The following is a 23,411-nucleotide window of genomic DNA, read 5'->3' on the forward strand; positions in this document are numbered from 1 at the left end:
TCTGAAGCCGCAGTTTTGCAAGTAGGATAGTAGTTTTAATAAGATCGGCGAGAGAGAAGGACATGCATAAAGTAATAGATGTATAAATATAAAGGCTCCAAATAAAATAAATTATCACAATAAAGCATATGAAAACCCGACTGAATGGGAAGCGTGTAAAAGAATATATTGATTAAAATTGAATACAAATGTTTCGACTCTTTGTTGAGGTCATTTTCAGTATAAAATTAATAAATTAATACTATTTATTAATACTATTTATTAATACTACTATTTATTGCGCATATTAACACAGCGGAGATATCAGACTGATAAACAATTTATTAGTACAATGTCATGTCATGAAACTTTTTGAATGATGTTCAAAGATAAAAATTATCAACGTACATTTTAATATCTAACGGAATACTTTATGAATCGAAAAATAAAACTGAAATATTAAATGAAAACTGATTACGTAATTTAATGTACAAATGTATGCGCGATAATTAGAATTAAGTTGCTAATTTTGTACTAAAGACTCAACGTTGTTGCGCAAACATTTGTGTATTAAACTATGGTAATCAATTTTGATTACTGTAGTTTAATATAAAAATGTATATGAAATGTTTGTATTTAATCTTACAATCATATATTTTTTTACAAAATTTCCATTCAGTGTTAACTTTCATGATTTTTTTTATTGCGATAATGTTTGTTATTTCTTTCTCTTTTTCATTCTGTTCTATGTTCTACCTATTTCTCTCTCTTATTCTCTTTCAAGAATTGTTAAAACGTGGGATCAAAAGTGGCTTTCTCATGTCCAGACTTTTATTAGAGGGTCTCTAATCCTAGCGGGTGTTATGATGACATCATTTTGGAACAACCGCTGCGTCGGAAAAATTCGGGAGTGAAAAAAGAATTTCAAGAAGAAACTTTAAATTCGAGTGGATTACAATAGATACACATAATATAAGAATATATTATTGACAAATTATATGAAATAGATTTTTCTATTGAGTAAATTATGTACGGAATTTATCAAAGCAATGTGAAGACAAAAAGATCAGTTTCTTCAAATCTTTTTGTCACATCATCTTCATTCACAAGTCAACCTTCATTTCGATATCACGCATAATCTGAACGTTATCTACAGTCAAGTTTCTCCGAAATCTTCCTTGTGGTCTTCCACTTATCTAATGCAATCCGAAGCGACTGACTAAACTAGTTTCGAAAAAATAAAATAATAAATACATTGCGGAAAAAGAAACAAATTTATATTAGTCAAAGAATACTTCGCTTACAATTTCTTATTTTTGGCTAGCCAGAATCATAACCATTAATATCTACAACTGTTTATTCAAGCGCGTTTCTGAACTTTTCTGACAATTGGTATACTGGAAATTCTGGATTTAGAAAACACGCGTTACTTTGCAAGAATTATTATTCCATTAGATTAGTCACTAATGACGACGATTAACATTAGTCCATTACATATCGTTATCATTAACTGTCATACAACATTTTAATGCGATGAGGTAAGTTGTGATTGCAATAAAATACTACAACCAGATCCCTCATTAGAAAGACTATTTTGTGAATCGACCGCATCTTTAAGTAAATCTCTGCAATTCCCGATCTCGCGGAGAACACGATCCCGAGCGGGTTTTAAGCGCGTATAATGAGACAAGTTCTACGAACGGTACCTGCCGCGGCGGCAACCTTTGTATTCGAGTCCCGGTAAGTCCCATTGATAATGGCGAGTTCCATTAGCTGCCTCTTCTTTAGCTCATCCTCGCCGTCAGCCTGCTAACAATCGACATTACCGTCAGAACCCACCACCGGAGGTGTAACGATAATTATCCTAGGAATAGATGGGGGAAGCTCGACATTGTTGTACAGATCTTTTCCATTTACATATGAAAACGCCGACGTGCGCGAGGCCACTCACTTCGGAAGTGGCGTGTGTTTCGAGCTTCGACAACTCGATTATAATACATCGTTTCGACTTGCAAAGAAAATAACGTACACTGAAAAAAATGTACTAAATTTTAACAAATCATTTGTTTGAATAATACCAACTAAAAGATATATTTATTTGATATAAGAACGGATTAATTGGATTTAACTATCTTTTTCTATTGAATAAATTTATTTGCCGTAAGTAAATATTTAGTTGATATTTAGTTGATTTATTCAAACGAATATTTAATATATAATATATTTTTTCTCAGTGCAATAATTTCTTTCGTAATTTTGTTGAGAAATTTTGCTCTTTTTTTCTTAGGTTTCCTGCGAGTTTTCGGGTTTTGATTCGAAACTAGAGAGGAAAGAGAAAAAAAAAAGAACAAGTGTGGGAAACTCTCTCGGTGAGATCTCTCGTCTCGCATTCTTAGTGCACGAGGCTATTATCGTATATAAGAGGGGAAGAGTATACAATTGGAACTTTCTCACCACGGGCACGAGTAGCTTCTTGACTTCCTCGACAGCTCGGGCGAGCTTCAATGTGGCACGATTCTCGGTGTCCTCGACAGTGAGCAGCACGTGTAACTCGTCCGTCAGGTGCTCCCAATTCGGCTTGCCCCGATTTTGTTCCTCCTGGTTAATCAACACGGCGCGCAACTTGTTATATGCACACAAGCATTTGCTCATACGTACACATACGAACTTAAGTCACAGAGTTTACATAAAATTATCACTCGTACTATTTAAAAAAAATATATAAATATCTGAATAATGCACATTAAATACTATATAAAAATTATAATATAAAGATTCGTGCGAGGTTTTCTGGCAATAGAAAGGAATAGAATAGAGAAGAATCGCGCGATTATAAATTTCACACTCTCTATATACTAATGTGTTCCTACATTTCAGGCGAATTCTTTAATTAACGAAGTATCGATGTAAACTTTTATCGCGGGCTTTTGTTAACCAAATGAATGATAATGATTGATAAAGAAACTTGACGTTTACGTTGATCAGCGTGAGAAAGCAATAGATACACATCAAATTCACATCAAATTGTACACTGAGTTCGTTTCTATTGTATACTTATACTTACGAGAAAGCATTTCGCTCGTGTATCACGTGCAGCTTGAAAAAAATATGACGCTTGGTTTAATGCTCTACATGAATCATTCATAGTTAATTCCAAACCCACTTGTCATTGTCTCTGGGAAGATCCCCCAATACTAATCGCAAGCGTTCTTTATTTACAGCCTGTATTAATTATCTGATATCGATTAAAAAATATATTATTTAGCCATAACTCATATTACTTCAATCATATCTGCGCTCACAACATTCTTCTTAAACGAGAAGTGTAATAAAGCGCGATTAAGACGAACAGACCTATGATTAGTAGAATCGACTGTTATTATAACAGCTGTCGTCGTTTATGACCGTTATTTCAGGCGTTTGTTCCCGTTAACGAGCATAATACGCATATGTTCCTCTGCGATATTTTAATACCGCGCATCGATAAAAATTTCTAAATTAGTTCACTTTGAGAAAAAATTTTTCTCAAAGAAATTTCATTTCTTTCACACAACAGATATTTTCAACAACAAATGTAAGTTCAATCAATTTCAGCCCTTTCTTACCTTTTTCTTGTCCCTCATCGATCCTTTCCCGCGCACCATAATTTTGCATCCTGTCTCTTGTTCCAATTGTTTTGCAGTCATGCCTCGTGGCCCCAGAATCCTCCCGACAAAGTTGAACTGTAATTTATATGGAAAAATTCGTTAAATTTATTGCCCACTTTCGTGCAATCAATGCATTCATCAAAGAAAATGGAACTCTTCGAGGTAACCACTCTACATCGTTTTATCACGACAAAAGATTAGCTGAATGTGGCAGCATTTTTAATTGGTTGAAGTAATCAATTTTTGGTTGCGTTAGTTTATCAAAATCCTATATCGTATAGACTAACGCAACCAAAAATTGTTGCAGCCAATTAAAAATGTTATGCCATATTTTACCATTTAATTTATTGCAGTAGCCAATTTTTTCTTTCAGGGTAAGAATTGTGAAATATATCGTATAAAAATGAATATATAACAAATTTTTTTCAATCCAAAAGCCAGACATCAAGGAATATAACAATAACAAACATATGTATGTATCTTTATAAATAAAAAAGTAACATGTAAAATAGAAAAGCTCAGGTGTGTTATAATGAGAGTAGCTCTGAAGGGTTAATTCTAAAAAATATTCAAAGAGAATGAGAGGGACATTATGTAGGGATGGAAGAATCAGAGATCACTTATTAATCGTCTTATTAACGTTTTTAGAACGCTTTTCGAACGATTTGTATACAAATATATCAGCGCATATTTATACATTATATAATAGTATAATAGTATATATGGATAGATAAAGATATAGAGGCATATAATACTCTCATACATAGATATATACCATTTAGTTTTATACACAAGCACTAAATTTAGCTTGTACGATCATATGAAAAAAGACTTGTTCCACGAGATATCCAGTTTCATTGTTGGATCCCGGTAAATAAAGACGGATAAGTTTAGACGATGAATCATCCGCGTCTCTTTAGCCCAATGCTCGCCCATTTCTTTATTTTTTCAAAAATACCGAGATTTTAACATATGTGATTGAGGCGTGTCTAAATGCTGAAGTGCAGTGGAAGGAAAAGCTATAAAGGAGAGAGACTCTAACACCCTACAGACATCTCCTATTTATCCTAAAGAAACATAATTTAGTGTAATCTCAAATAAATACGTAACGCAAAATAATAACAATTTTAACGATTCATGCAAATTTATGCAGACACGATAGATAAAACGAGTTACCATGCTTGGTGCGTTCAAGGAAGTGTCCTTCTCGGTGAAGATAAGAATCATGCGCCGATAACACGAGACATTATCGAGAACTATCAATCAACGTGAAATCGGTGCACGATAATTAGATAATTATAAAGTCGATGGTCGCACAAAGCAAGACCCGCACCGTGGATCGTCTACGACGCGATAATGGATGAATCGATCGATAATTCGTAAGAGGCCATCCATAATAAGCTAATAATTGCCGATGCCTGCGATTATCAATCAGTGTCTCGCGCATGAAAACCGACATACTTTTTCCCATCTGTTCTCGTCGAGTGGATATCTCTCTCGTATCTTTTAATAAATTAAATACAATACCAACAAGAAGATTTAACTAAAAAAGAAAAAGATCGAAAAAAGAGATCGAGAGACCGCACGAAAGGTTAATAAGCTTACGACCCGATTATTACGTCTCAATGAGAGCCAACCGCTCCGGTAGAAACGCACGAGCGAGCGAGACGAGGAAACGGAGCGTGGAGAAGGAAAGGGAGTCGTCTCTTCGGTGCGAACCCTATTTCGGGCGTTACAGAAATAACATTCAGCGTTCGATGTTGAGTGCATGCTGCACATCGCTCGATCCCGTCTCTCGAGATCGGCGAACGATACTCTTCCTCTCGCGAATCCGTAGCGAAAATTACCCTTCATCGGCACGACGGAGAAACGCGTCTCTTCCAAGAACATTTTCGATAGATTTAGATACCCATTCACGATGGGCCCTGCACAAATATACAGGGTGTACGATAAAAACCGTAACAACGCTTAAGGGTAGATTCCTGAGATCATTTCGAGACAAAAATTCTAATACCAAAATGTTGACGCTTTAGTAGTATTTGAATTATTAAGCACTTGAAGTTATCGAATTATACCGTCTGAAGTTCGCGCGTTCAGACGTGATACAATGGAAAATTCGACCACATCTAAGCGCGCGAACTTTAGGCGATATGATTCGCTAACTTTAAATGCTTACAATTAAAAAAGTACATATGTATACTCGACATTTTGGTAGAATTTTTGTCTTAAAATATATATGATCTCGGGAATTTATTCTTAAACTTTAACTTTTGTTTTCACTGAACACGCGCGCACACATACACATAAATATAAAATATAGATATAATATGATATAGATATATATAAAAATAGATATTATAATAAAGGACTCCACAATTCGGCCGACTTCATTTCTATCAATGTAGTTTAAAAGATTAGCTGCTGCAGTAAATTAGATGGTAAAATATGGCATAGCATTTTTAATTGACTGCTCTAATTAAAAAGTGATATTCAGCCAATCTTTTCTTTCAATGTAGAGTAAATTAAACTAAGATTTATATTAATCTTACATTGGTGGAATCGGACCGAGCTTTGAGTCACGTCAAATTTTGAATTTGTCGTTTTAAATAAAGTTCATGAATAGATATTTCTTTTGCATATATAAAATGACGGGTTTCTCCCGCAAACTAGCGTTTAATTCATTTCGTTCTGTCCACTTATTACAAAATAACAGATATTTAGTTTCAGCAACGTCCCGATTGCCGTCCATTAGCTAATGAATGTACAAACTAAATGATTAATGTAAATTCTCTCATAAAAGCATCAATACATTCGCTCTCTTCAATTCTCTGAAGAATCTCCTCATTTTCGTATTCCAAGCGTATTCCTTGAATCGCGCCTTGTGATAATCCGGGAAACATGCCAAGTTTATATTACATATGCGTCAGTTTCTCGCGATACTTACGTCTGGGTGTTCCTTAACGGGTACATAGACCTTCTCCGTGAGCGTCGTAATGTCGCCCTCGGGTTCCGGCAAGACGAGCGGCTCCTTTTTCACTCCACTGATTTGAAAAAGACTCGCCCGCACCTTCGCGATTTCTGTAACATAAAAACGATCCAACGATGAGTACGTGACGATTAACAAATTCCTCCAAATTCGAAGAATCGAGGAACCAATGATGTCTTAAATTCTACGTTTGGAAAATCGATATTATTGAAGCCCGAATTCTCTGGCTTTTGATATAATCGATAAGAATCCCAGTTCCTCTTTGAGAATTTAACAATTCCAAAAAGAATTCGGGAGATAAAGAACAAAGATTCGAAAATACGGGACACGGATCTGTGAAGTTAGCGCGACATTCTATTTATTAATATAAAAAAGTAATTACAGTTCCAATACTTTTCATTGTTCTACGGTTTTACATAAAAAAAAAGTTCCAGTTTTTTATGCCAAAAAATATAAAAAATGCTAATTTTGCAAATCTAGCAAGATATCTCTTCCTTTAAAGTACCGATTTGGATTCACCGATACTTTCGATGGAAGAATTCTCGAGGAGCTCGCACAGAGTTTTGATGCGACACGCCGATTACATTGAATGGGCCAATCTACGAGGAATCTAGGATGACCGTTATATTAACGAGGAAAACGAAACGAAGCGCGAGCGAAATGGAACCGCGTGCATCCTTCATTCGATAATACGTCACGCGATCGGTCTCTTTATATGTGGCGTCTGACTGTATAGCGATAACGTATAAAGCGTGTCTCTGCATACCTACGTTCGTAGTCACGCATGCACGCATTTACGCGACTTATACGTTATACGCAGCGCTAATAACGGCGCTGCGAATCTAACGGTTGGGCGTGGCTGCCCCTTTTAAATGGCGAGAAAGGATTAAATTTCTTATTCAATTTTTTGTTTATTTGTCTTCTTGGTATTCTATATGGGACAGTTGATAACAATTGATATATGTGGCATTGGAACAATTGCCTTAATCAACTTGAGTGAAAAATGTTTTAACCTTTCCTTTCAAGGAAGTGGTTTTAAATTTTATCGATATTTGAGGAAATTAAAAAAATACATTTTTATTTTATACAAATATTTTTTTACTTTTTTCAAAAATTTATTTATTTGAATTTTACAAAATATACGTGGTTCTATGATCTTAAATAAATGTTTATCTGTTTACTTGCAATAACCAGCTATGTGTAAAAAATACGAATAAATCTTCTAAACTTATATACAATTAAACAAATTTATATCTGTTATTTCACGCTAGGAATTAATCGTTTAGTATTAAAAAGAATACTTTTGCACGATAAAAACATTTACAGAACAAATAATTCAAATGTAAAATTTAATACAGTGTAACTAAAGTAAAATTACAACGTCAGGTTCAGGAGTAAAAGGGAAACAAATCGCGCTTTGAGATTCAATCTCGAGGAGAATATTTTCACGATAATAAAAATTCACAGATGCACGTCGAATTATTCAAGTGTAATTGAATTAAATTTACTGTAATTAAAGTAAAATTATAACGCCGAGTTCGAGATTGGTATAAAAGAGAAACAAATCGTACTTTGAGATTCAATCCCGTGCAATCAAGAAATAGCCCCTAGCTAAGTTGTAAAGATGATTTGGTTTATCCCGTGTTCGATCGGTATACCGACTATCGGTGCATCGCGACAAAAGATTACGGGGCCCCGTCGTGCAACCCGGTCGTGCTCTTCCAACGTACATATATCCGCCGTAACCGTAAAGGTCAACGTTCCGCGTCTGCCCCACTTTCTCGCATGCCTGACCTCTTCGGTTCTTCGTCGTCTCTTCTCGTGCCGACGATCCGCGCTCACGCGACGACACCGAGCCCTACGATGACCGCAAACCGTCGCTTTTCGCGTAAACTATCCGCAAATCACGCACCGTGTAACTGTAATTCCAGCCGAACCGCGTGACAAATTTACGGCGTGAAATTTGTCCCGATTTAAAGGAAGAAAAATCTCCAGACCACAGGTCTTGTAAATATACGAAATAAACCGCGTCTCTCCTTCACCTGTCTCTCGAGATCGTTTCTCAGATAAATCAATCAAAAATGCAGACCTAACAAGCTTCGATCTGACAAGCTACTTGTATTCATGTTTTCATTTTATTTTTTTCATCTCGAGTGATTCTGCGAGCTCCTAAAATTTGTTTTTCAACGCATAAAATTAATATGTCACACAATTTCAATCGCAAAATGATTTTTACCGAAATAATTTAAAATTATTTAAAACTAATTTAATAATTTATACTTGACAACGTACATAAAATCGCGTAAAATAATTTTATTCGTTCGATACGAGAAAATTTCATGTAAATAAGCAAATTTGCGGATAAACGATGAGCAAGTGCAATTACTATTATATCTCCTATATTAAACGCGTTCTTAAAGTCATAAATGAATCGATCAGTGGCTGCGCAGTAAATCGTTTATAGCAGTTAATGACTACACATTAAGCTCGCTTCTTCTAATAAAACACTCGATTATCTTGAAGAGAAGCCGATTATTAGCCTCTCAATGGACGCGCTGTTTTTATTCACCGAGGAAAGACAGGTAGAATGCGATATCGCGGACTCGAAGATACGTACGTTGTGATTGAGAAATCTCAAGAGAAATCTTTTACGATCGTAAAATTCGCAAGAACGAGTCATAACGCGTAATACATAAAAAGAAATATGGACTAATCAAAATCCTTCCTTTTCATGAAATAAAAGATGATTAGTTGATTTTTTTATGCTTTATGTTGACCCCAAAGATTTGTTTCGGTCTTAATTAAGGTATCCGCTTGAACAGCTATCACAGTGGAAAAAGAATTATTGCCGGAAAAATGTCGAGTGAATCGATGTTTTATCGATGAATTATTGCGACACTGTGCGGAAACAAATCGCTATACTTTATCGGCACGATTATTCGACGCCGAGAGGCATCGGCTATGAACATGCCGCGCCGCTGATTGTCACACTTATTCCAAATGGAAAACATCAGATCTTACACGCGCGCGTTGCCCAGTCTTTCGACACGAATCATCTCGCAACAGCCGCGATTTTCTCGAGAGTCGCGAAGGGAGGGGGGGAGGGAAGTGGGAGAATGCGTCGGTGATTCGCGGTATGCCCGCGAGCTCCGCGTTGTTCGATTCTCTCTTTCTCTCAAACAGGAGACTCGGAGGCGCGAGGAATTAACGCGAGAGGAAAATGCAGATATACGTGGATCACTGACGTGGATAGATAGACGCAGATAGAAAAACAGATGAGCGGGGAAGAGGAGAATGGCCAAGGCAGAGAGGGGGGGGGGTGAGAGGGGAAATAAAGGAGGGCATCATAGCCGCTTTTAGCACGACGCAGCTCACCAGCCCATCTGCGTGACATCAGCTGACCGTCGTTCTTGGCTCTTCTCTCTCTTTCTCTCTCTCTTTCTCTTGTCTTTCTTACGTCGATTCTCACTTCTCGTTGACTATCCGAAATGCGTGATGCGTGTGGCGTGTATAGTTTACATAGTAGTGTCGGATACGAGTGAGAAAGAGAAAAAGTGAGAGAGAGAGAGAAAGAGATATATATTCATCAGTCGTTCAATGTCAACATAGCGAGCGGCCACATTTACGTCGCAAGAAGCACGACATAAGGAATAATGATAAAAACGTCGGTCACAGAGAACGAAATCTCGATTCATTTGGATGGTAACTCAGCGTCACGTGATGCGCGCGCGCGCGCGTGCGTGCACGCATGCACGTGGGTGTGTGCCGGCGCAGTGGCGAGAAGATACACCACCGTGCGTCGCGACGATGACGGCATGAGATCACCGATGTTGTAATCGGTGAGACACCACGATCCGTGACCGCATATCGCTTGGAAGCTGAGAAGTCGTTCTCTAAAGACCGATGATATTGACAAGCTTGCCCTCCCCCCCTCCCCCCTCTCTCTCTTTCTCTCTCTCTGTCTCTCGTTTCTTCTCTCTTCATGCGACATGAATCACGCGCGTCGTTTGCGCTCATATCGATTCATCACCCGCCTTTAGCGTAATTTAGCACGATCGAATCGAACGAAAGGAAATCGCTTGGAAATTTTATCAAACGCTAATCGTCCGTTTGTTAAAAAAAAAAAATCTATATTAATCGCTTTTTATTTTCACACATGTGATATTGAAGTCTAAAGTTATGTATTTTATATTCAGAAAAAGACTTAACATAAAAAAATAACACAGAAAAAAAGATTTTTTAAAACAACTATAATATGTTCATATACAAGCAAAATATAATCTTAATCTTGATTTGATTGAATTTGTATTGGGTATTGTAATTTTTGATTGTGAACAGATCTTGAATTGAGTGCAAAATAATACTTGTATCAACACCAGGATTCAATCAGATCAAGAATCTTTGAAGCAAAATTACAATTTTTTTGTTTATATATATATATATATTTTCTGAGCGTGATATTATGATTGATTTAAGAATGGTTTTTTCTGTACTGGTTTACTTTGATGGTAAAGTTATCGCATAACAACACAGATGCATAATCTCATTTTCGATGTGAATTAACAAGATTCAGTAAAGTACACGGTCTCGAGTTTATGCAGATTATAGACAAAAATTCAATTGAATTCTCACTTGTCGGAACGTGCATTCAACTGAATTACATAACGTCACGAACGAGAATTATCTGATTTTCAATGTAAATGAATAGCAACTATAAATACATGCCTCGAGGAATCGAAAATAACAAATTAAGCATTTCGTCGAGAACCACGTGGGTTCGTCGGCGACGACAAAAGGCGGCCCATAAACGTTGAATATCAGCTGAATCCTTGCACTGCACGAGTGCATAAGAAATACCGTTACGATGAGAATGCGACTGCCGGGTGTGTATTGCTAATGCGTTACGTGATCTCCATTTTTAGATCGAGTACTGGCGGACTTGACTTTAATGCGGCTTCAAGTAACGTACACGCGTGATGCATAAATAGAGAATGCCGGATTGCATATAATTAAACTATCGTTACTTCGAATAATTGCATCTCTTTATACGATTACTTCTGCTAACGTCTCGTAATGAAATTATATACAAATACACGCGCGAATTAATAGTATCTTCGACGATTAATTCCACACGAGAGGCGCGATAAAATATCAGCTTTCTTGCGGACTTTAGAGATAAATCCGTTTCAATATCCCAACCGATGACGTTGCGACATTGCAGATATGGATGGCATAAAATTCATAACTAGCTCATCTATCTTGCGCTCCACCCTAAGCAATTTCCAACTTATTTTTGCGCGATGAGGCAAGCGTGCCTATTTATATGTGCCGTTGCTCCAGAAATTTTGCGACAAATGTGAAATTCGTGCGGAGAAACGATTTATAAAATCGGCGAATCGAAGGCGTAAGAACCGAATCGAAATAGGCGCGTCCTGTACGATACATAACAAACAACGTGACGGATTCCGAAGAACTTTACTACCCGCCTAATATAACGTCTAGAAAAAAAGCTGTCGGTCATACATTATCTATGATTCATTGACGGATCTACGGAGTCATGAAGGCCATGGTCTTCCTTGGAGTTTCCTTTTTTAAAAATATTTATAACAAAATCTTATATATATTTTTAATACTTTTTTGAAATGTTTAATCATAATTTTGATATTAAAAATATGTTTTAATTAAAGAAACTCCTAGATATAAAAAAACATAAATTTCATTATGTTACTCTTTTTTTGTGTTAATATAATTTTAAATAAAACGTTTTATGAATTATACATTTTAATATTTTATTTTCAATGTAATAATTTAAATAATTTAATGTTCTATATATTTTTCATATATACTTTATCCTAAAAAAAAAATTTCGCTTGCGGTCCATCAATCGCCACCTTCTCAAATTTCTAAATCTGCTAGATATATTTTGATTTTCCGATTCTTCCACATATTAAAATCTCATATAAGATCTTATATTTATGATATTTAGTATTTATATCATACCGTGCGAAGAGCTGATCGCCTTACGCAAGGAAAAATACCGTTAAGCCCAATTGTTGCATCTCTATTGAAATTTTAATCAGATCAAAGTCTGTATAGATTTCTTCTCGTAACTGAACTTTTTCTGGGAAAGTCGCTGGTTTCGTCGCTATATATCGTCGATATATATCTATATCTCGTTGATAAGTATCTATATCTTGCTGTAAGTAGTGCGTGTACGAAAAATAATTTGTTGGTTTGCAATTTCGAACGCTGGATGCAGAAAGGACAGATTATCGTGCACGATAATCCTCCTTTTTCTCATCAAACGGGAATGAAAAATACTATCAGTATATATTATATATATTGATGATAGAAAATTATACTAGTTACATGACAACCCCGTTTTGCCGTTTTGAGCAAAAAAAATTTAAGATACTCAACTTGTGACTTTGCCCAGCGTGATTATATGATTAATTATATCATGCAAGAGGAATCTAAGAAAAAAAAATTTCGAAAGGCAATATTTTCATAATTAATTAATAAATATTTTAATAAGCAAGCGGTTCCTTCCTTTTTGATAACGAAGATGTTAACAGAGGATAAATGGAAAAATATAAATGTCAGACTGATTATGTGATGATCACAATTAAAATAATAAACATGTCAAAAACTCATTAATCCAACGGTCATGCCTTCCTGTAAATCTCAAGCAGTGAAGATTATCTTGGAAAGGTTAACAAGGCGAAAGGAAGATGCAACACGCGAATGACAGTTACAAAGATCAAAGGGAAAGCGAAGAAGTGAAGGGAGAGGCGGAGAAAAGTGCACGCGAGAGAAGTTCGCGAAGAATAACGTTTAGCGATGTTGTAACGATGAGAAAAGAACGATTTAGGCATGACCGAATGAATATTCATGTGAAATGCTATTGTCAATTTCTCAAGATCTCTAAAAATTTAAATGAAGAACAGAAAAATATTTTAAAAAAGACACATCATCTATAAAAAAAAGAAGACTAGATATGCCGTCAAGCTCAACTATTAACGAAGCCAGTTTTCCACGTTTTAGAATTTTTACGACAGTCAAACTTGATTAAAACTAACGAGTTCCAGATCACAACGTGGAGGAAAAAGGTTTTCAAGATTATCTAGAAATGTCATGATTTCAAAATTCCAGAGACAACTGAGGAATATATACTGATACATATAAACTGGGGCAAACGGCAAGCCGGTTTTGATTAATTCAGAGCGCTAAATAGAACGACAAGTATAAGTGAACGGAATCAATTATGGTTCTACTTATAGGTCGTCGAGAAACTATTTCCGACTCCGCGAGTAACCGCGATTTAAAGTCGTCTGTCCGAATTTCCGCTAAATAAACACGTCATAAATAAACGAAATCTGTGTTTTTGCACTTGGCCTGATCTGCTTTACCGTAACGCGAGAATGCAACGGAGAATGCTACGGCAACAGCTGCATGCAGAGCAATGCAGAGGAGCCGCAGAGGCACGCGCGATCGCTCGTTGCTGCGAACGCGAACGCGAACACGCTCCGCTCCAAGTCCGATCCGGTTCGGTCATCGGCCCCGCTAGCCCGGCCCTTAAGGGCCTGAGTTAAAGACCGCGTGCATAGGACGCGTTTCCTCTCTTTCCAGAAAGGAAGACAGCGAGAGAGAAGCATCTTCAGTGCAGTTTCGCTCGCGCGATCGCCGACGAGCTTCAAATTCGTATCGCGGGCGGGCGAGAGATAGATAGATAGATAGATATCGTTATTTGTTAAACACTCCAGCTTCTTAAGTGTCGAAAAATAATACACAACTAAACAACACAATAATGAAATTTTTCTATTTGATGAAATTCAAACAAATCAACACAAGTATCGTTCTATCTTTGTCAGAGATCTCTCTCTGAATGTCAACAAGGATAGAACAACGCTTGTGTTGACTTGTGTCATCGAATGGAAAGCACCCAATAATAGAAACCGAATATGCATAAATAAAATATAAAAGTAAAAACAAAAAGGAAATAAAATATAAAATAGAGAGAGAGAGAGAGAGAGAGAGAGAGAGAAAGATGTTTGTTATTAATATTTTAGGGCAAGAATCTAAAAATAACAAGAAAATGAAAAGAAATACAAACATATAATTAAAAAAATAAAAGAGAAAGAGAGTGATTCAAGTTCCGCATACTTCGAGAATATTATAAGAGACCTCGAAAGAATAACTGTAGAAACAAATCCAGATTTCTCTTTTTACATTATACATCATATATATATATATATATATATATATATATATATATGTATATATATATAAATATAAATAAAGACTTTGAAGGAAAGTAATTTTGGAAATCAAAATGAACAGTCAACATTGGACAAAACTCCAAACAACTGAGATGTTAATACTCTCAGCTTTTCCCACTTCCACCGGTCAATCATGTTCACCGCTCCAAAAATGGAACTGTAGGATTAAATGGGTTAAGAATCACGCATGTGTGCATACGTGTACGCATGTGTACGCGTTTTTTGCGTGTGTGAGGAGTGAGTTGCGCGCGACAATCGACAACGACGGAGGCGGAGGAGAAGCGTAGGCATTTCCTTATTTAGAAGCGGAGAAACGCCGTTGCCCGCAACTACACGAGGGAGACGCTTTCTTCGGAAGAGAGGAGAGGAAAGAAGACACTTACGGAAAGAGAGTCGATGCCGAAAAAAGCCCCGTGACTTGAGCTGTTCTCAATGACTGCCAGAATTGCCGCTTCTCTTTCTCTTTTTTTTTTCTCTCTTTTTTTTTCTTCTCCGGATACGAGACCTGTCGAGATTCCGACTCTCGATCGCGTTCTGCGAGCCTCCGAATTCGACCCTCGACCAAATTCCGCTTCTTTACCTGTGTGTTCTTTCGCCTACCGAATATCTACCTGTCTCAAAACGCGCAGATGAGTCCTAACACTACTTAACACTAGAAGTACCGAACACATACACACACACGGTCATTATTGACCGTTTCTATTTTTCAAATTAATATTAAAACTTGTATCGTTTATTTTTTTTTCTTTTTTTATTTCGTTTTGTTTTGTTTTCTGTTCTCTGCTGTCTCCATGCTGCAGAATGTTTGTACAATAATTGATTAATATCGTATTTCTTGCGTAAAAATGGTATTTTTTAATTTTTTGACATTTCAATAATTAAGTCTCACTATTTGATTTTTCATCACTTTCTTTACGTAGCAATTTATTCGATTTACTGATTTTGTCATCATAACAAATACGCTAAAGTAAACTATTTCAGTGGCGAATTTCAATGAACAAATTGTGCTCGACCAGATTTTTCAACAAGACAGACTTTGTTTGCAATAATTAAAATAAACATTTACGAAAGCAGCAAAATTCGATTGTTTTCACGTCAACAATAACTACAATTTCATCGTGACTTGGATTACTATATCTGAATCGCAAGAAAAGAGTATACTTATGTATATATTTTTTTAAAAAAAAAGATGATAATCCGGGAGCACGAAAGAAGAGTATATTCTTTAATGCAGTATTTAATAATATATAATTTCCAGATAGAAGTAATTTTTATTGGCAATTTTTATCAATATAATTTTATAAATATAAAATTTTAATGAATGATGATCAGAAGTTTCACGACTTTAAAGAGAGTACTTGTACTCTTAAAAGAATACTTCTGGTAACTCTAGTTTGAACGGATGCGTTCTTTTCCATGTAAGCTTATGCCAGTTGGTAGTCAGCAATAAACAGTGAGGCTTCTGAAGGTACGCCTCCACGTTTCAGAAATAATCGCGGCTTCCGTTTAGAGGGATTCGCGGGCACCGATGATGCTCGGATTATGAATACACGACGCGTTTGGCACGGAAGCGGGACCTATATTCGCGATGGATCCGAAACACGTTATTTCGGTTGAAGCGCAAATATTAGGTTGCCGACCGCGATCCTTCTGGAGAATCTCTCGCGCGTAATTCTCCCGCAATCGTCTCGGTATGTTAATCCAATCGCTGACAAACATGCACATTTAACAAGTAATAATATAAATGTCTTTAATAAATTATTCGAATGTCGTTTTGCGTCATTCGTGCGACGTGACGTTAAGCAAAACAGAAGTGTTTGCTTAACGTCTTTGTGCATCTCCCATATCATTCTGTAACAAGACACTTAATCTGATTTTTCATCATTTGGTTTATGATTTTTTTAATTTATGATTTAGATTTAACCTTAAGCTTTACTTGATAATGTAAAAATTGTAATTTTCTAAATTTTCTATGATAATGAAAAAAATGTACTAAGTTTTTAAATATTTGTTTGAAGAACTAAATATTCATTATCCAAATAATATTTATGTTGCATAAGATATCTAAAAGATGTCTAAGGTATTCATAGTTGAATCTTATATTCAACACCATCTTAAGTACAATCTTAAGATGTCACGAACGAATCAGAGGGTATTAAGACATTATTTAAGATGATCTTGAAATAAGAACGGACTATGAATACGGACCTAAAAGACGTCTTTAGCTTATGCAACATGCATGTTAGCTGGTTAAATGTAAGTTATGAGTTAATTTGATTTAACTGTTATTATTTTTCATTTAGCAAATATTTATTTTCCATAAATGAATGTTATAATAGTACTATATTCAAACAATTATTTAAAATTTAGTACACAGGATAATTTTTTCAGTATTTTTCAGTATTTAGTACACAGGATTTTTCTTTCAGTATGGTAACTTTAAAAGTTATTCACTACAGAACCATCAGTTTAGTGATTAACCACAGATAGAAAAATATGTTTGCATTATTATTAAGTTAATCACAAATTAACTAGTAAAGAACCGATATCACCGGTCGAGTAAGATACGAATTCTCGTTAGGCGATACCTCAAGAAGGCGCAGTCGTTCGCGTTACGAAAGTTCTTCAGTTGTGACGATAGAAATTCCTTTTTCTTTCTTTTTTTTTCTTCTTTGCCGTCATAGAGGGCTGCGTTCTTCAGATGCAGCAATTTGTTGCACGTCTCGCTTACGTATGTCGCGAGAGCGACATTATTTGCCTGTACGTTTTCAATACGGTTCATAAACCAACGGTGTCGTGCGAAATGGAAAATCACCTCGTAACTTGACATACGTTCTTTTTTTTTCTAGTCACGTAACTTGATACACAACGTATTTCCTATCTTGTCATTAAAACGTAGGAAAATAAAATTCCTTTATTCTGCTCCTTCAAATAATTATATTCTTACGTGTCCGTGGCACGGTTTCAATTTGTTTCACCTAAATAACTTTTCAGCGAGTGAATATGCACTGCAATTTCATTAATATAATTGATAAAAATATAGTATCAATTTTCATTGTAATAAATACTACGTCATACTTTTTACAACTGTAAAATGTAAATAGAAGTATATTCTTTACGCAATTCATAGGTACTACGGTATTTTTTATTTGTGTACGATAAAGTCACTAGGTTTAAAGAACCGTAATGATACGTTCATTTTTTTTAGCATTCCGAGCCAAAACGACAGATAGTATAACATTATTTTTTCATGTACAATATTTTATTCTGTGTCAAAATTTTGTATAGCAGCTATTTTATCCAGTGTCAAGTTTTCTATGTATTTTTTGTTTCAAACTTAATATTTACACCTTATAAAATTTATTTTCTTTTTCGGTAGTTACACGTGTTGATATGTACTTTCATTTTCTGAATCGTACTTACATATTTTCGTGCACTTTTATGCATTGAAATTTCAACGGCAAATAAACTCGTGTTAGATTAAAGAATACATAAATTAAGCATTCATACATATTTCTATGTTCATAAATAAACTAATTACAAATAAAAAATTAATTTATAACTTTCCCTCCAAAATACGTTTATATAAATACATAAGTTTGACTGGCCGCGTCTTTGAGTCAAAATAATGGAGAGTTTGCGGTATTAAATCTAGTGACTTTAATACAAGGACCAGCCATCTCTCGCGTCATTTAAAAATATCAGTTAAAAAACAGTGAAAGAGACAGCATTTGTTACTTTTACTGAACGTTATACCTAAATAATGGTCTGCCAGTTTCATTCTTTCGAGTCAACCCACCTATTCGATCTATACGACCACGCGATTTCGTTATGCAACGAGTTATAGGCGGCTCAGACTCGGACGTATATTGCGCCTACGGCAACGAAATATGCGGTTACTGGATGACAATAATTAGACTAGAGTACGATCTCACGGTGCTACTCGTAATTTACCCACGACGCGTTCTAGTGCACTTTTATACGCACGTCAAGCGGCACGTCGGAATAAAAACGTGACATTGTTGTAGTCCAATGCGTTTTTACGTCGTGTCTCTAGACCTTCATGCAAAAAAGGCGATCTCGTTGGGTATGGCATATACTCCGATCTATCGGTATATTGCGACGCGCCGAGCGTAACCTTTGCCTCGATCCTTCGCAAACAATACCACGAATCACGTAAATTTTCATTGCAGTCACGAATGCGCGGCCACATCGATCCACCTCGCGACGATACCGTCGCTTTGCGGTCGCTCTGAGGTTCTCACCGGACATTCATTAACTCGATTGCTTCTGTGTACTTGTGGAGATAAATCTTGTATTAGCAACTTTAGCTGTTTCTAGTGTATTATATTCAACGATTAAAAAGGAGAAAGAAGATAAGATCTCGAACTTTTACGTTCCTTCATTAAATGATTCTCTGATGCATGTCTTACATTATTAAAAAAATACAGTTGGAAAATTTATTATGTTAAATTTTAACAAATTTTATTGTTATCCTAAATACTCAAATTTTTGTATTAATTTAACACAAGATGGATATGTTAGAATGTAACAAATATTTAAAAAATTAATATACAAAAAAATATATACTGATACAATTTATAAGCCAACTGTGGAAGCATATTTTTTTCAGTAAAATTAACATTTATGATATGTTAAATTATCATATATTTTATTTATTTATCTTAAAATTTATATTTGGAAACATTTTTTTGTTATTTGTTATTTATCATTTACTCATAAATTGTGTTATTTTGATATTAAGAAATATTTTTTAGTATAAATTTAATACAAAATATTTAAATAACATAATTACAGTATGTTAAATTAATTTGAATATGTTAAAAATTTAATAAAGACAAAATTTTAATAAAGACTTGAGAACCATTTCCAACACAAATATAAAATGTTTTTACTGTGTACTGATGCAATGAATATTCGACATATAATTTTTTTGTTAGTGTTTTATGACTGATATGAAAATGATTCCTCCTTGACAAGACTATCGCGTGCCTACAATTTTCGAGCAAATAACGATAGAAGATAAGGAGCTCTTGACAAATTAAAAGCTGGAAAAAAGTATATTGTGCAAAATTTCTCAGTTGATTTTAAGTGAATTTTATTTCAACGAAACATCAAAATTTTACGCTCAAAAAAATTCGATTTGCTACAACATTCGACTGAATAAAAAAATCATTAGATCGGTCCAGGAAGTTAAAGTTTGATGATTCTGTATCCTATAATATGTGTTCAGATATACCAAGGAGCTCCGATGCAATTTGATCAACCTCGATTCATCGAAAGTTAATGCGAGTTAGTTCGAATTAAATTTAATAGAGACCCTATAAGGTCGAAATTAGACATATACATTGAAAATTGAGATTAAAGATTGAAGATTAAAATTTGATCAATGAGAATGAAGAAAATTTTAGCTCCTTTTGTTTTGATTGCTCGAATTTCGATCTTTCTTCAATCTCAATCTTCAATGTCTGATTCATAGTCTGATACCGGCCTCTGATAACAGAGAGTGCTTTCCAGCAAGAGATACAGTGTAAACACTGAAAAAAATGCTAAATTTCAATAAATATTTGTTTAAATAGTTGTAAGTAAATAAATTTGCTAAATAAATTTATTTGATAAAAAACCATTAATTTAACTATCATTTTTTTATCGAGTAAATATTTACTTACTGTAAGTAAATTTTTATTAAAATATATATTAAGATTTAATAATTTTTTTCAGTAGATGATTTCATATCTGTTTAATATTGACAAATAATAAGGATGTAATAATTTACTGTAACTTCTCTCTTATTAGAAAATACCCATTTTTTGGCCGAGCAATTTTTCAAAACAATAGTGAGAAAGATGGGTACATATCTGTTCTTTTTTTATATATGCTTCATTCTAACTTGTGCTATCTTACTCATTCATATTTAGAAGTTGACAAAAATCAAATCAAAAAGAGCCAATCCAAAGTTTGTCATCTCAGGCCAGACTCTGTTACAGGGTCTCTAGTCCGAGTTAAGCGAGAGCGGGAGTTTACAATCCTCGGGGCACACAATCGCGAGCTCTTGAGACTTGAGAGAAAAGGCGAGGCGAGGCAAAACGAGACGAGGCGGGCGAGACGAAACGTAGCGAGTTGAGTCGAGTTGAGGCGAGTCAAGTCGAGTCGAGTTGAGTTGAGGCGAGCCGATGCGAGGTGAGGCGAGGAGAAGCAAGTCGAAGTTCCCGACGCGGCTTCACCGTTCGAGAGAAGGAATGCGGCCGCCACGGCGCGATGAAGATGCGGGGAGGGGCAAGCAAGGACGAGAGGCGAGGGAGGGAAGGGTCGCGCGGTAATGGAAGAGGAAAGGGGGGTCGAAGACCGAGTCCGGTTAGCGATGGCTCTGAACGCGATCGGCCGGTACTGAACTGGGCGACTATGAACAAGGCTCCTCATTAACATTAAAGTCGGTCAGCTGTTTTCCTAGAGTTAGAACTATTATATTTGAATCATAAGAAATAGAATACATATGTATATCTCTTTAAAAAAAAGATGACCCGGGGGTGGGAAGGATAATTTTTTTATGCATTAAGTATTTAATAAAGAGTATAAAATTTTTAGAACATAATGTTTGTTGACAATTCTTATTAATATAATTTCATAAATATAAGATTTTAATTAATGAAATTTTATGATCTTAAAAAAAGTATTCTTAAGCCCGTGTCACGCTACACATTGCATTGGTGATTGATGAGTTCATTTCTACCAATGTAGATTAACTTTAATCTCAGTTCAACTTATTCTTTATTTTTTTCTAATTCTCAGAACTGGAAAAAGATAAAGAGTTAGTTAAATCAAGATTAAAATTATATATTATTATACTATATATTAAATTATATATATATATATATATATATAATATTCGGATTCTGAGGATTGCGAATTGAAGATTAGATCTTAACCAATCAGAATAAAACGGATTAAAATTAAAATTATCTGACTGGTCGAATCTTTCTAATTCACAATCCTTACATTGAGAAAAATGTTTTATGCAATATGTGATTTATAAACCAACGAAATTTGAATTGTTTTAACCAAATGTTAATTAGAACGAAACTTTTAAATTAAAAAGTAAGAAAATTTCTGTAAGTCACAAAATATTTCTCTCGGTGCAATCTTTAATGCATAGTAACACGAGCTTCAAAAGAATACAGTTGGTAATCTTATCTTACCTAGAATAATACATGAATTCTTTCGTAGAAAGAAGAGATCCAAATGGGCTTTTATGAATTATGTAAAAGCATCGTCAACCCTCGAAAATGATTCTCGCAGTATTACGAAATAAAGAAGGTACGCTATTGCGATAAATTGAAAACGCAATGACCGGGTTATTATAAGAAATCCATTCATTTTTTTTTCTTTAACGATGTTTTTCGTCGTACCTTTTACAGCGCGGTTAATTGAACCTGGCTTTATTGCCGTTGCGATAATGTCTGTCATTAACGTCGCGTTGTCCTGCTCGCGCTTCGTTGCCTTTTCCCATAAGGAGTTGCCCGATGTGCTATAGGAACGGCAATTAGTGACTAGAAACGTTAGCGGTGTCGCGATTGCGTATATTTACGAGTGCATTTGCAAAAAACGACGTTCTCTCTACGTTCAACGCTGAGTGTGCCATTAAACTTCCGAGTTTGAAATTATTTTATTCGCATTCTGTTCCCGAATGCAAATTAGACCTTTAGACGCGAATATTAATTAGAATATTAATTCGGACATGTAAGAAACGTGTTTGTCAACGGTCCAGTTAACGATCACGCTTCATTATCTCGAGGAGTAACATATATTCTCGTTCGCTTTTTGTGAAAGACCATCTTTTTGTCAAAGACAGACGCTTCGAATTTATAAATCGAGCTCTTCTCAGCTGCCTTCGGATCAGAAGAGCCACTTCAGACCTTCGGTAACTTTTCTTCTTTTCCACGAAAAAAAGGGCGTGAATTCCTTTAGCGAGACTAGGTGCGTCACGTCGAAACGAAACGTCTCTCGAAGGTTGCGGCGATTAGTCACGTCGACCCACTGCACTGGCTCGAAATCGAGCACGCACCCGGCGTGTCGACGACGAATGCCGGTTAGGTATCCAAGTTTCGACCGGACAATTTCGAAAGGACGCGCGCACTTGGCGACGAGTTCTATTCGCGCCACTAGGTCACCGAGAGAACTCGTTACACACTCTCGGTGGAAATAGAGCGCGCTTGAACACGCCAGCCGTCCTCTCGAATGCATCACTATACGGCGCGATGGATCATTACGGCAGGGCAGGCTCCTGTGTGTGTACTCTCCGTCTATCTACACGCCGCCTGTACAACAAATGTAAAAACCCATAGATGCCCGGGCGAGCAGGCAGTGTCTCTCAACCCGCAACCATCTCGAAAAAGGATAAGATTAGAATGCGCGTAATTAAAAAATCAATTGTGACGATGAATAATTATATAACTTGTAGCTGAATTTATCAGTCTGTTTAATACTTGTTTATTATAAGTC

At 35.6% G+C, this 23,411-nt stretch overlaps 1 protein-coding gene across 6 annotated transcripts in view; it reads right to left on the reverse strand.

The window, feature by feature from the left end:
- The window catches only part of how (protein held out wings), a 49,177-nt gene that overhangs the window by 15,800 nt on the left and 9,966 nt on the right, over positions 1-23,411 (reverse strand). For 3 of the 6 annotated variants that reach the window (XM_087409372.1, XM_087409378.1, XM_087409375.1), the window contains exons 2-5: positions 6,571-6,704; positions 3,585-3,701; positions 2,434-2,577; positions 1,686-1,788 (exon numbers count right to left, since the gene is read on the reverse strand). In XM_087409372.1, coding sequence (XP_087265498.1) covers positions 1,686-1,788; positions 2,434-2,577; positions 3,585-3,701; positions 6,571-6,704 — 498 coding nt within the window. The remainder of the gene's footprint in view (positions 1-1,685; positions 1,789-2,433; positions 2,578-3,584; positions 3,702-6,570; positions 6,705-23,411) is intronic. The other 3 variants (XM_087409373.1, XM_087409376.1, XM_087409374.1) reach the window with 2 other exon arrangements.

Source organism: Acromyrmex echinatior, chromosome 9 (genome assembly GCF_024713525.1).
Source record: "Acromyrmex echinatior isolate Ae372 chromosome 9, ASM2471352v2, whole genome shotgun sequence".
NCBI lineage: Eukaryota > Metazoa > Arthropoda > Insecta > Hymenoptera > Formicidae > Acromyrmex > Acromyrmex echinatior.